This window comes from Artibeus jamaicensis, unplaced genomic scaffold (genome assembly GCF_021234435.1).
Source record: "Artibeus jamaicensis isolate MK-2021 breed Jamaican fruit bat unplaced genomic scaffold, CSHL_Jam_final contig_786, whole genome shotgun sequence".
In the NCBI taxonomy this organism is placed as follows: domain Eukaryota; kingdom Metazoa; phylum Chordata; class Mammalia; order Chiroptera; family Phyllostomidae; genus Artibeus; species Artibeus jamaicensis.
Genome location: NW_026521971.1, coordinates 3,911,809 through 3,925,349, shown reverse-complemented (window position 1 = coordinate 3,925,349; position 13,541 = coordinate 3,911,809). Strand labels below are relative to the sequence as shown.

Below are 13,541 nucleotides of genomic sequence, written 5' to 3'. Positions count from 1 at the left end.
GCACCTGCAGATGAACAGAAAGCCCCACCTTCTTAGACATTCAGGAGTCAAGAGTTTTCTAAAACTCATCAGAAAGGCCTGTTTCTGCCTTTTATATAGTTAGCAGATTGCCCTACTCGTTATTCCACCAGAATACACCACATTTCAAACTGGATCATTCCCTTAAAATACTGGATTACCTGGCTGGGGCATGTGAGAGGCAACCAACCCATCGATGTTTCTCTCCCTCTCTTCCTCCCTCCCCTTCTGTCTAAAAAAAATAAATAAAATCTTTAAGAAAGAAAAATACTGGATTATGTTCTGGTAGTAAAAACAAGAATAGTGAAGTCCACTGGATGTTTTTGCATTGTTTTATTGGAATACTAGTTAAAACACCAGTTTATAATTTTTTACACATTTAACAGTTCAACGAATGCATGATTCTTTGACTGCAGTTGTCAGCTCTTCACTGGAGAGAGAAAATGTATGAAATCGCAGCATTCATTTCTGAAACAAAGGACTGAATGAAATGCCTCTTTCCAACGTCCTTCACTCCATCCCTACTCCGCGTGCTCCTGCTCCTGTCCTGGAATTAGCCGCCGGATGTTCTCAGTTCGAATGGTAGCATACATAATAAAACTAGTTAAAAAGAATAAGGAGAACACGAGCAACCAGTCCACATTCCTTGTCGTCGTGCTGGGAAGAGGGCCTACTTGGTCAGCTTGACTTACCACCACATTCTTCTTGGCTTCTATACCTGCAAGAGAAATCACTTGTTTCCAATCAGATAGAAAACGCACCCACCAAGGACCTTTCTGAAGTATTCTGCATGACTCACAAAATGACGTGCAGTCTTAACCGCCACTGCTGATCTGTCTGGGACGGGTCTCACTTGCCTGTCGGTGTAGTTTATGATTTGCCTTCCCCCCACCATGTCAAAGGAACAGGAATCCATGCAGCTGTTCTAACTAAAACACTAGAATTTCTGTGCGTTCCTAAGATGTTAAGAGCTGTCTTTCATTCTCTTTATTTTTATTTATTAATTTTTAGAGGGAGAGGAGGGAGGAGAGACAGAAACATCAATTTGTTGGTCCACTTATCTATGCATCATTTGTTGCCTCTCGTGCGTGTCCTCACCAGGGATCAAACCTGCAACCGGGATGCCGCTCCAACCACCGGGCTACCAACCAGGGCCTTTTGTTCTCTTTAGAGACCAACGCTCAACAAGTAACTAGTAAAGCTACTCTCAGGAAACTACAGAAGGTATAAATTCAAAATGCTTTTAATTTTTTCCTTTCTGTTTTTTGGTCTCTTTGTCCTTATATCAAAATGCTTTTAAATGAATTTACTGAAAGAAGTGTTAGCACAAGCAACAACTGGGATTGCTGATCACTGATTTCATTTGTATCCTATGTTTTCTTTAGAACATTGAACAAAATAGCTCCCCCTCTCCATATCCATCTGAATGGCAGGACCTGAAATAGCTAACCACCGGGTGCAAAGCTTTCTGTGAGGTCACTCAGCTTTGTTCTTTAGTGTCAGATATCAGTAATTACATGCAACTTAATATATATGGAAGGTATGTTATAATTCCTATTTATTTCCAGGGAATATACTTTGGGAAGAAGACGGATGCTCATTATTGAGGTGTTAATGCTTTTGAGGAGCAGACTTTTGTAATGAAGGAAATTTCTTCAATGTACGATGCTCAGACTTTTACAGAGTAAAGAAAATAAGGCCATCTGGTTTGGCAAATACTAAGGAGTTAAAATAGCATCTGCAAATGGATTAGTAAGTGGAATGCTATCCAGGAACAAAAAACATAGCACAACCCTTCACAATGGTGCAGATGGACCCACAGATATAATGGGGAGTGAAATAAGCCAGACAGCCCATACTTTGCCTCCATTGATATCAAGTTCAAAAACAGGCCACACGAGTCTGTGATGTCAGGAGTCAAGACGGTGGTTCCCGCTGGGAGGGCAGGAGCAGCAGTGCCTGAGGGGGCCGGTCGTGTTCTCTTTCAGGATCTGAGTGCTGGTTACCCAAGGTGTTCACTCTGTGACAGTTCATCACCCAGTTCACTATTGACTGATGCATATTCTTGTGTAAATATGATACTTGAATGAAAAATAGATTTAAAAAGGTATCTACATTCCCAGTCAGGGCACATGCCTGGGTTGCAGGCCAAGTCCCCACTTGGGGGCACACAAGAGACAACCACACATTGATGTTTCTCTCCTTCCCTTCCTCTCTCTAAAGATAAATAAAAATAAAATCTTTTAAAAATTTAAAAATAAGTAAAAACAAAAAGGTATCTACAGGTGTATGGTATGCAAATTGTCTGAATAAAGCTGTCCATTTTTTAAAGGTGTCTTGGATCATGAAAATCACCTATTCATGGCAGGCTGGTTGGGAGACATTCAGCAGGCCCACGACAGTTACTAGACGAGGAGTCTCGCTCCTCACCGCGATCTTGAACCCTTCGCTTAAGGGTGACAGCGGACTGGAGCCCACAGAAGGCACATCCCCCAGCAGTAAAATGTCTTCGTCTACAGCACATTACTTCTACCTACCTGTCTGGTTAAAAATGAAGATTTTCAGCGTCTCCAGTGTTCGGTCTGTGTGATTAAATCTAGCCATCGGTTTAGCTCCTTGAAATAACAAGATGTTAGGAACAGCTACCGTGCCAAACCTGGTTGAAAGGCTATGAGAGAAAGTCAGAAAACCTGAATTAACAGTGGGCATTCTCGCGCCATGACCGTATGAGAATCGATGGCAATAACTGAGACAGGATCTGATACTGCACAGAGGTTTCTGGCCTCCTTCCTCATGGGTCACAGTTGGGGGCATAAGTTCCTAACTTCCAGATCAAAAAATTCTAACTCATGGGCAAAGCACACTGGGTCAATTTACTTGACAGAAGACATTTCAAACTCTCCAGAATGCCCACCTCCACCCCTCACAAAAGATTCAACTTACAGTAAACAATTAGTAAGTTGGCAGTAAGGAATCTATGACAAACACACCAGGAGGTTCACAACTGGGGCGGATGACTGAGAGGTAATGTGACCTGCGTGGCTCCGCTCCACCTTTTTGTAACGGCAGCGTCCAAGCTTGGAGTCAGAACCCTCTGGATCAGCCTCAATTCTGCCTCTGGACCAGGTAATCTGTGTAACCTGCAGATCACCTTTCCTCTTTAAGCCTCAGCTGCTCCCATTATAAAATGGTGATGTTGGACAATCAGGGTTTTTTCTTTCATAGACATGCTGTAACTTAAATATTAACAGGAGACAAACTTGCATCCCACACTGTCCACGTAAGAACAAGTACCCTGTATTCTCCATAATTAAGGCACCGTACCAGACTTGGAGAAGGACGCGTGCAGATGGAGGAACAAAGCAGGTGATAAAAGCCTGCAGGGAACGGGGATGTAGTGGGGGTCACAGTACCAGACCCCAAACCAAAGAGTTCTGGGTGAGTGATGGAGCTACCCTGCCAGCCTGGAGAAAGTGAAGGGCCCAGTCAAAGCTGGACACTGGGCTGAACCATCCTTCCCATCAATCCCATCAATCTTAGGCCAGGCTACTTAGATCTACTTCCCTGATGCCCTGGTGAAAATGACTAATTTGTCGGGCAGTTTCCTTCTTCATGAGCAGTTTCAGGTGAACACAGGCAGTCACCCACACCAAAAATCCCCAGAGCACAGGTCATCAAGTCTTACTCCATGTTTACCACCTACCTGACCCTCACCCGACCTCCTGCCTTCACTCACACACAGCGCTCTGCTGGGAGGGCCACACACCGCTATTAGCAGAGGCAGAGGCCGAGGGGCGATGTGCCGCCTCTCACCAGAGTCCTCAGGAACTTACCTTACTGAGCACTTAAAAAAGACAAGAGTCCACTCAACAATATAAAAGAAATATAAAGTGGGTAAACGTCACTTTAAAGGGCTAAATTAATTCACTGAACTAATTTATTGAATGTCTAGTAAGGAATATTCATGCAAAAATTAATGTAAGAAAGGAAAAGGAAGAGAAGAAAAAAAGAAAAAGAAATCGTAAATAAACACTGAACAGGGTTGCCGAGAGTTGGGCTGTCAGGGCTGGGGACCTAAACTGCAGACGAAAGTTGCAAAGGAAGATCCTACTTGTGATCTGATTCTGCCACTTGGTTCTGGCCGAGACACTAGAAAGTTCTCGGGCCCCTCCCCTGGCATCAGGCAGAGCCACCACACAGAAACAGTCCTCCCTCCCCAAAAGGGGCCTCCAGAAAGGCAGCCATTAGCTTCCTCAGTCGGCTGACACCCCTCACCCCTCACCCACACTTGCCTTCCCTCTGCTCACGCCACCTCCTCTCCTTACTGATCACCACCTCCAAGTAACTGCCACTGTCAGCCCAGCGGGTAAGTCAGAGACCGACACAGGGAAGATACCTGCTATGCTGAGATGCATCCAGGGCCAAAAAATGAAGAGCTGGAAATGCCCGGGGCAGAGAGTTAAAATGAGGAGCCAAACTGGCAGAAAATCGGCACCAAGGGGTGTAAAACAGTACTAGCGTACAGTCACTGCCGTTGGGGTCTAGAAAATCCATAAGGTCCTGCAGTAAAAGAAACAAGAGTTAAAGTCAGCGGTCAATGTACCTTTTCTGGAAGGACAGCCAGGAAACAGGAAACACTGCTGCCTCCGGGGAAAGGAGTGGGAGCGGGCTGGGAGGGGGCCTGTGGTGTGCTCCTTAAAACCTGCATTCTGAACCATTGCATCCCCATCAATCAGCAGAAAAGTACTATCAAATGACAAGTTACAAACTTTCCTCTAGGCTTTCTTAGTATTACTGTAGAGCCATTTTAATACTTCTCATAATATATCCATTCAAATACTAAGGTACTCACAGGGTACAGGCCACCGTCCCAGCCCTTGAGTTCTGCAGTTCACACAATCCAATGGTATTATGAAAAGCACCGTGATCTCAGGCCCGAATGATCATCTCAGTACACCCAAGTCTATACTAAGCAATTGGATCAATGTATTTGGCCAAAGGTTAGTTCAAGTCAAAAGTGCACCATCCCCACCCTGGCTGGTGTGGCTCAGTGGATTGAGTGCTGGCCTGGGAACCAAAAGGTCTCCAGTTCGATCCCCAGTCAGGGTGTGTGCCTGGACTGCAGCCAGGCCCCCAGTTGGAGGCCAGCAAGAGCCAACTGATTGATGTTTCTCTCACACACTGAGGTTTCTCTCCCTTCCTTCCCTCCTTTCCCCCTCTCTAAAAATAAATTTAAAAACCTTTCATCCACCATGTTACAGTGCTCTCTCCTTCGTGCCACTCCTGGCCATGTGTGAGACACCTGTCCCACCTGTGACAAGTCACGGTGCTGACCAGGCCCTGAGGGCAGGGTGTGAGGCCAGGGCTGACCGTGCTCTTAGAGGAGCTACGCATGCTCCACACGCCTTACGTGTCCTCCTGTAGAAGAAGCAGTCACAGCCTCCAGAGCGCGGACCTCCCCGTGTTCGTGCTGCTGCCTCACAGAACGATCTAACGGAAAACTGTCAGTCCTCCTCACCTGCGTATTCTCTGGGGAGTCACGGTCTACCCAACTAGGAACACATGGCTTGGTTTGGGACAACTGTCAAGGAAGTCACCCAAGAATAAACACTGGACTCACAATCCACATTTTTTAAGTGGCTTCTGTTATGATTCTGAAGTCCACTGGGATTTCTGTCATGGGGCCTGGTGGTGGGACAACCCCAAAAAGCATAACAGACACTAGTTACTTCTCCCCCTTTTCCTACAAAGATCGCAGAGAGCCAAGTCCATCCTCCCTGATTCAGCCACTGACCACTGTCCTACTTACAACATGATCAAGATTACCACCCCCATTTGAAAGCTGATCAAGAATCTCGAATCATGATATCGACGTGCTGAAAAGGAGAAGAGCACTAAATCATTTTTTCCTACCTGTGACGTATTTAAAATTTTCAGGGTGAAATTTTCGATGCCAGTGACGTTCCTCTCCTCGCAGTTGACCTTGGGGGATTTCTGGCTGTCCGTGTGATTGGAGTCCTCCGCAGGGGCTGCGTCGGCCCCGGCTACTTCCGGCTCCGGGTAATCCTCCTCATCCCTGTCCGGGAAGTTGGCTCCGGCGCTATCCAGAGAAAAGAGGTGCTCCCGGAGGCTGCACCGAGAGTCCTCGTTCCCTCCGGCCCTGCAGGTGCCATCGCTGGGCTCCGAGCTCCGTTTGCCCTTGGCTTCCCCAGGAACCACAGACAGCATCGCCGCGCTGTCGCCTTCCGCGTCCAGCCCCAGCACTGCCCCGGCCTCTTCTGCTGATATGTCTGGGCCCATCAGGCCATGCGAAGGCTCCTCTTCGCTCATGTACACAGCCCCCACATGGAGCGGGGGGGCCTGCTGCTCCTCTGACCATAAGTCACCGTGTTTCTTCTCTGCAACCAAAACGTGCCAGCATGTTCACAGTCATATTCAGCTTCCAAACACATAAACCCAAAAGATTTACAGTTCTCCTCAAATATGACATTTTCCCTACAGAGAAAAAAGCTATCCTTCCCATTAAACTACCAGAGGGCCCCGCACCATTCTCCAGGCCCTGAAGAAAGTCTCAAGGAAGTACTAGATTAATGAATGCCAAATAAATATGGGACAAGCCCTGAGCGGGTAGCTCAGTGGTCAGAGCACCGCCCTGACACACCAAGGCTGCAGACTCTCTCTCTGGCCAGGTCCCCAGTTAGGGGCATGTGAGAGGCAACCAATCAGTGTTTGCCTTGCACATGTTTCTCTCCCTCTCCTTCTCCCTCCCTCCCGCTCTAAAAATAAATAAAAATTTAGACTTCCAGCCAAGATGGAGGCGTAGGCAGACACACTGTGTCTCCTCACACAACCAAAAGAAGGACAACAACAAATTTAAAAGCAAAAAACAACCAAAACAGACAGAAAATCGAATTGTATGAAAGTCCAACAACCAAGGAGTTAAAGAAGAAACATCCATCCGGACCGATTGGAGGGGCGGACACGGGCAGCTGGGCAGAGAGGACTTGTGGCAAGGCAGTGGCTGGCGGACCCAGCAAGGTGGCCGACTGCAGAGCGGGTGGTCCCACATTCACATGCAGATAAACCGGGAGGAACAACTGGGAAGTGAGACAGACCACACAACCCAGGGTTTCAGCAGGGAAATAAAGCCTCAAACCACTGATTGAAAACACCTGTGGGGGTTGCCACAGCAGCGGGAGAAACTCCCAGCCTCACAGGAGAGTTCACTGGGGAGATGCACAGGGTCCTAGAATCCACACAAACCTACCCACACAGGAATCAGCATTAGAAGGGCCCAGTTTTCTTGTGGGTAGAGGAGGAAGTGACTGAAAACTGACAGAGAACAGAGCAATGACACTGTTCCCTCTGGACCCCTCCCCCATGTACAGCGTCATAAAGCAGTGATGTAGGTTGTCCCACTCTGAAGAATACCTAAAGCTCCACCCCTTACTACGTAAGGTGCAAAAAAATGGCCCAAATGAAAGAACAGATCAAAGCTCCAGAAAAAAATACAACCAAATGACAAAGAGATAGCCAACCTATCAGATGCACAGTTCAAAACACTGGAGATCAGGATGCTCCAGGAACTCACTGGGTACTTCAACAGCATAAAAAACACCCAGGCAGCAATGAAGGTTGCATTATGTGAAATAAAGAAAAATCTACAGGAAACCAACAGTGACAGGAAGGAAACCAGGACTCAGATCAACAGTCTGGAGCAGAAGGAAGAAAGAAACATTCAACCAAAACAGAATGAAGAAACAAGAATTCAAAAAAATGAAGACTTAGGAACCTCCAGGACATCTTTAAACATTCCAACATCTGAATCATAGGATTGCCAAAAGGAGAAGAGGAAGAGCAACAAATTGAAAACTTATGTGAACAAATAATGAAGGAAAAATTCCCCAATCTGACAAAGGAAATAGACTTTCAGGAAGTCCAGGAAGCTCAGAGTCTCAAAGAAGTTGGATCCAAGGAGGAACACACCAAGGCACATCATCATTACCTTAGCCAAGAAAAAGATAAGGAGAGAATCTTCAAAGCAGCAAGAGAAAAGGAGACAGTTACCTACAAAGGAGTTCCCATTAGACTGTCAGCTGATTTCTCAAAAGAGACCTTACAGGCAAGAAGGGGCTGGTAGAAAGTCTTCCAAGTCATGAAAGGCAAGGATCCACATCCAAGATTGCTCTATTCATCAAAGCTATCATTTATAATAGAAGGGTGGATAAAGTGCTTCCCAGATAAAGTCAAGTTAAAGGGTTCATCATCACCAAACCCATATTATATAGAATGTTAAAGGGACTTATCTAAGAAAAAAATATGAACAGTAAAATGACAACAAACTCACAGCTATTAACAACTGAACCTATGGAAAAAAAAAAACAAACCTCAGCAAACAAGTAAAATAGGAACAGAACCACAGAAATGAAGATCACCTGGAGGTTTATCAGTGGGGGAGTAAGAGGCAAAGGGAGGGGGAAAAGGTACAGAGAATAGGTAGCATGGTAGGTACTTAGAGAATGGTAGGTAGAAAATAGACAGGGGGAGGTTAAGAATAGTATATATAGGAAATGTAGAAGCCAAAGAACTTATATGTATGACCCATGGACATGAACTAAAAAGGGGGAATGTGGGTGGGAGAGGATGTATAGGGTAGAAGGGAATAAAGGGGGGGAAATGGGACAACTGTAATAGCATAATCAATAAAATGTATTTTAAAATAAATAGCCCTGGCTGGTATAGCTCAGTGGATTGAGCGCAGGTCTGCGAACCAGAGGATCACGGTTCAATTCCCAGTCAGGGCACATGCCTGGGTTGCAAGCCAGTTCCCTGCAGGCCAGTTCCCAGCAGGGGACGCACTAGAGGCAACCACACATTGATGTTTCTCTCCCTCTCTCGTTCCCCTCTAAAGATAAATAAATAAATAAATAAATATATATATATATATATATATATATATATATATATTTATTTAAAAAATAAAATAATTAAAATTTTTTAAAATAATTTTTAAGTCAAAAATAAATAAGTGGACAAATACATACCTTCAAGCAAAACCCACCACTTGCCATGTGAATTATAAACAAAAGCACTTCAGTACAGATATTCAATTGTGAAAATATAATACAAACATTTTAACATTTCGTTTGATGAGACTATCCAAGAAAATGATGATGGCTCTATAGAACACTATTATGGCAAAGCATTGTTGCACACATCATAACAGTTCTGTGAGATGGACGGGACAAAGGCCATCAGCCCCACTGAACAGATGACCAAGCAAAGGGGTACGGAGAGGTACAGCACAGTGCCCAGTGCCCGATGGCACACAGCTAGCCAGCGGTGGAGCCGGGTGCAGGAGCGGCAGCAAGGAGAAAAAGAAACCCTCCTCCCGCTCTGGAGCCATGAGCTGGGGCCCAGGTAACATGCGCGGACAGGGAGAGAGTCCCGGGCAGGCCTGTGTGTCCGTTTGGCAACCGCTCGCCTCCACAACAAAGACTCCTACCCTCCAACCCTCATTGACTCAACAGCTACCAGACCCTGTGCCAGACACTGACTAGAGGGAACCAAGGAGCCCCGCTACACTCACACGGGCTCGCCTTGTGGCTGGGGAACCACCAGCTGGGGAATGAGCTCTGCCAAGCCACCAGCATGTCGCCAGATTATGAATGACCAACTAGCCTCAGAGTTGGGCAGGGGTCTGGGAGCCTCCTAAGGTATGCACGTTCGTACAAGGTCTTAAAGAATATTCCCATAGAGATTGGCAGGTTCATTCAGTGATTCAAAAACATCCCACTTCTGGCTAAAATGGAGTAACAGGGATCAGATTTACCTTTTCTCCTAAAGTAACCCAAAAAACAGTCAAATGTGTGAAACAACAGTTTCAGAAGACTAGTCCTCAGGAAAAAAGGACAGAGATCCCAATAAACAGTCAACCAAATGAGACGAGCCCTGCCACTGAAACAGCTTCCTGCCCCCCGAGGGAGTCCCCACCACGGCGTGGGGGAGGGGACGCACACACAGAGCCCGGTGGACTCACTGAGGTGAGGGAATGGAGCCGAGGGTCGGAGACCGTGGAAGCTCCGGTTTGCAGGAGAGAATTCTGAGGATGGAGGGGCTGCAGAGCACAGACTCCGGAGATCTGCCGGGGGTCCCCGGGAGTGGTCAGCGCATGCGTCTAAACTCTCCAAAGCCAGGGAAGAACCACCCAAAAGGATTAGAGACGACAGTACCCAACATTCACACAGACCTGCAAATAGTACCTGTACCCAGCAGCCGGACCGAAAAATCTCCTATTTCATGGGGCACTGGGCAGAGTACACAGAGGACTCGCCTTGGTAGTGGAGCACAAGTAACCCTGGAGTAAGTACAGCTCTGCTCCCATTAACAAACTTTAAAAGCATGGATCGAATTGTTTTCAGCAGTTTTTCAGAGGTTGACCTTAAATGTACTGCAGAACAAGACTCAAGAACATTTATAGGGATACTAAAATATCCATCAAGATAAAATTCGTCTCTAGCATCCAACCAATGATTTTCAGGCAAACAATGAAGCAGGAAAATGACCCAGAATGACGTGAATAATTAACCAACTGAAAGTGACCCAGAACTTGCACCAGTATCAGATTAGACAAGCATCCTGACAAGTGTGGCTCAATGTCATTCCACAAAGCAAAAGGTCACCAGTTCAATTCCTGGTCAGGACACATGCCTGGGTTGCAGGTTTGGTCCCTGGTTGGGGCATGCAAGGGGCACAACTGATTGATGTTTCTCCCTCACACCAATGATTCTTTCCCTCTCTCTCTCTCCCTCCCTTCCTCTCTCTCTAAAAACAAATACAATCTTAAAAAAATTATTGGACAAAGATATTAAAGCCATAATTATAACTATGTAACAGGAGTTCAAAAAATTCAGCAAATATAGACGTAAGATTTAAAAAAAACAAATTATACTTCTAGTAATGACAACTACAATTGTCTCAAATGAAAACTGCAGTGGATGGGATTAATTGCAGATGAAACATCACATTAGAAAAGGGTAGTGAATGTGAAGGCATAGCAACAGAACCAATCCAAACATGCAATGGGAAAGTGTCCCAGAAAAAAAAATTAAGAGCATCAGTGAACCGTGTGACAATTTCAAGTGGTCTAATGTACAGATAATTGGGAGTATCTGAAAGAGAATAAAAGGTGGGGGTAGGGGAGGGACAGAAAAAGTATCTGAAAGAATAACTATAAAGTACTAGAAAGAAAATAAGTACAAAAGGAAAAAACTACAAACCTACAATTCTATGCCCAGCACAAATCCCTTTCAAAAAACAAAGGCAAATAAACACATACATACAGAAGATGAAAGAACTCATCACCAGCAGATCTCATGATGAGAATTTTAAAGGAAGTCCTTCAAGCAGAAGAAAAATGGTAACAGATGGAAACGTGGGTCCGCCTGAAAGGATGAGGAGCACTAACTACATGGATAAATATATGTAATTCTTTCTGAAAGTCTGGCAATGAAGAAGAAAAACAGGGTAGTGGCTGCGGGCAGGCAAGGGGCTGAGGGAGGTTTCTGTTTTGGTTTTTAAGACACAGGAGATACAGAGCTGATGGGAGAGCGTGTCAGCAGGGAGAGGTGACAGTACAGGTTAGACAGGGCCGAGTACAGGGCTTGGGCAACAAGGAGGGGCTTTGGCAGAAGAGGGTGCAGCACCTCTGTCACTACGACCTGGAGGAAGGGCTGGGGGCCAGCGCAGGGCACTCTGAATTTTGGTGGGAGTGGGCTCCACACTGGAGGTCTTTCTGCAGCCTTTGTTTGATGAGCACGTGCTGCCTGAATAATCAGACAAATGAACCTGTTTGCTGCATCCTCCACAAGACGAAGCAGGAAATGAAGCCAGAGAGGCAGGAAGTCTGGAGAAGGACAAAGGGTGAGCTGTTGGAGAGCCAGCCCGACTCCCAAATGCCCCAGCTGTGCAGAGACCAGCTCTCTCTGAACCTAAGCAACATTCCAGGGCCGATGAGTGAACAGAGAATGCCAGTGTCCTAGGAGAACCTCGGGAGAAGAAAAAATCAGAGGACAAATTAGAATCGGGTTCTCTCTGAACAGCCTCAGCGAAAAAATGGACAGCCGTCCCCCAGAGAAAAGCAAGAGGGGGTCTGAGTGACGCAGAGAGCTGGCATTTTAAGTTCGGCAGTGTAGTTTCCCCTCCCTGTGAAGATGTTTACGTAGACAGTACAGATTAGGGAGAAAGTCTTACGGCCTCAGGAACCACTGTTTTCATTCAGGTATTGGGAGAAAGAAAATGTTGAATTGCTCCACATAAAGACAGAAATGACTGACCATTTGAGAGCCACTGAACCCTCCCACAGTGATGCACTTTCAAAAGAGATTGCTTCTGACCCTAACAAGCTGCGTGCAGCTTGATCTGTCCATAAGGCGAAAAGTATTGCATTATTGGCAGCAAGGAAGATGTCTGGAGAACACGGGTGGGGGCACCGCGTCCCCTCTGCCAGAGAGCCCCAGCCTAGTCCAGCTCCTCCGCGCTGTGCAGCTTTCCTCAGAAGGCCTCTACCAGCAGCAGGGTTTGGTTTTGTTTTTCAGAAGGGCTTCTGTGGCAGGGGAGCCACGTGTGGGAGCACCAAAAATACCACTGGAACGCAGAAATTCACAGGGATACTGGCATATTAAATGAGAAAAGATGTGCACGGTCCCTAGCACATAATAGGACTCCATGAATGGCCGCAGTGATGTTAGTGATGATGATGATTTGACTGATGTTTACAATTCGAAGAGATGGAAGGGCACCGTAACTAAAGTTGTATTAATACCTCTGCTAAATACATTCTTTTTTTAAAATAAGTAATCACCTTACCTTTTAAATTTTTTTAATTTATTTATCTTTATAAGAGAAGGGAAGAAGAGAGGGAGAGAAATATCAATGTATGGTAGCTTCTGTGCGTCCCCTGCTGGGAACTGGTCCCTGCTGGGAACTGGCCTGCAACCCAGGCATGTGCCCTGACTGGGAATCGAACCTCCATCCTCTGGTTCACAGGCCCATGCTCAATGCACTCAGCTACACCAGCCACAGCTGCTAAATACGTTCTGGATGCACCCACTTCTCCCATCCCCACTGACACCCCTCAGCCCAGGCCACAGCCATCTCTCACCCCAACAACTGCTGCAGCCACCTAACTGGTCTCCGAGGTGGGCCCTCTGTCTCCCCCTCCAGACGCTGTCCTCACGGCCCACGTGGAACTGAAAGTCAGAGATGGACCTGACTGTGTCACTCCTCCGCTGAAGCCTGTTCCACAGCTGACCCGCCCAGTGTGGGAGTCTGCACTCAAGCCTGGATACCAGGCCCCTCATGATGCGGCCTCTGCCCACACCCTGGGCTGGTGCCACCGGCACTTCCGGCCCCTGAAGGTTCACGCTCTCCTCCTCCTTCCTCGGAGCTGCCCAGGGTAGTTTCTCTGCGAGGAGAGCCCTCTGCCCCCTCTTCTGGTTAATCCAACTCATCCTTCAGCTCTC

At 46.6% G+C, this 13,541-nt stretch overlaps 1 protein-coding gene across 4 annotated transcripts in view; it reads right to left on the bottom strand.

Moving 5' to 3' along the window:
* Nucleotides 1-336: 336 nt before the first annotated feature.
* Nucleotides 337-13,541, bottom strand: part of LOC119044169 (thioredoxin domain-containing protein 15) — a 39,017-nt gene continuing 25,812 nt past the window's right edge. For all 4 annotated transcript variants that reach the window (XM_053672734.1, XM_053672735.1, XM_053672733.1 and 1 more), the window contains 4 exons: nucleotides 5,932-6,416; nucleotides 4,415-4,578; nucleotides 2,556-2,686; nucleotides 337-736 (listed from right to left, as the gene is read on the bottom strand). In XM_053672734.1, coding sequence (XP_053528709.1) covers nucleotides 540-736; nucleotides 2,556-2,686; nucleotides 4,415-4,578; nucleotides 5,932-6,416 — 977 coding nt within the window. In that variant the 3' untranslated portion in view covers nucleotides 337-539. The remainder of the gene's footprint in view (nucleotides 737-2,555; nucleotides 2,687-4,414; nucleotides 4,579-5,931; nucleotides 6,417-13,541) is intronic.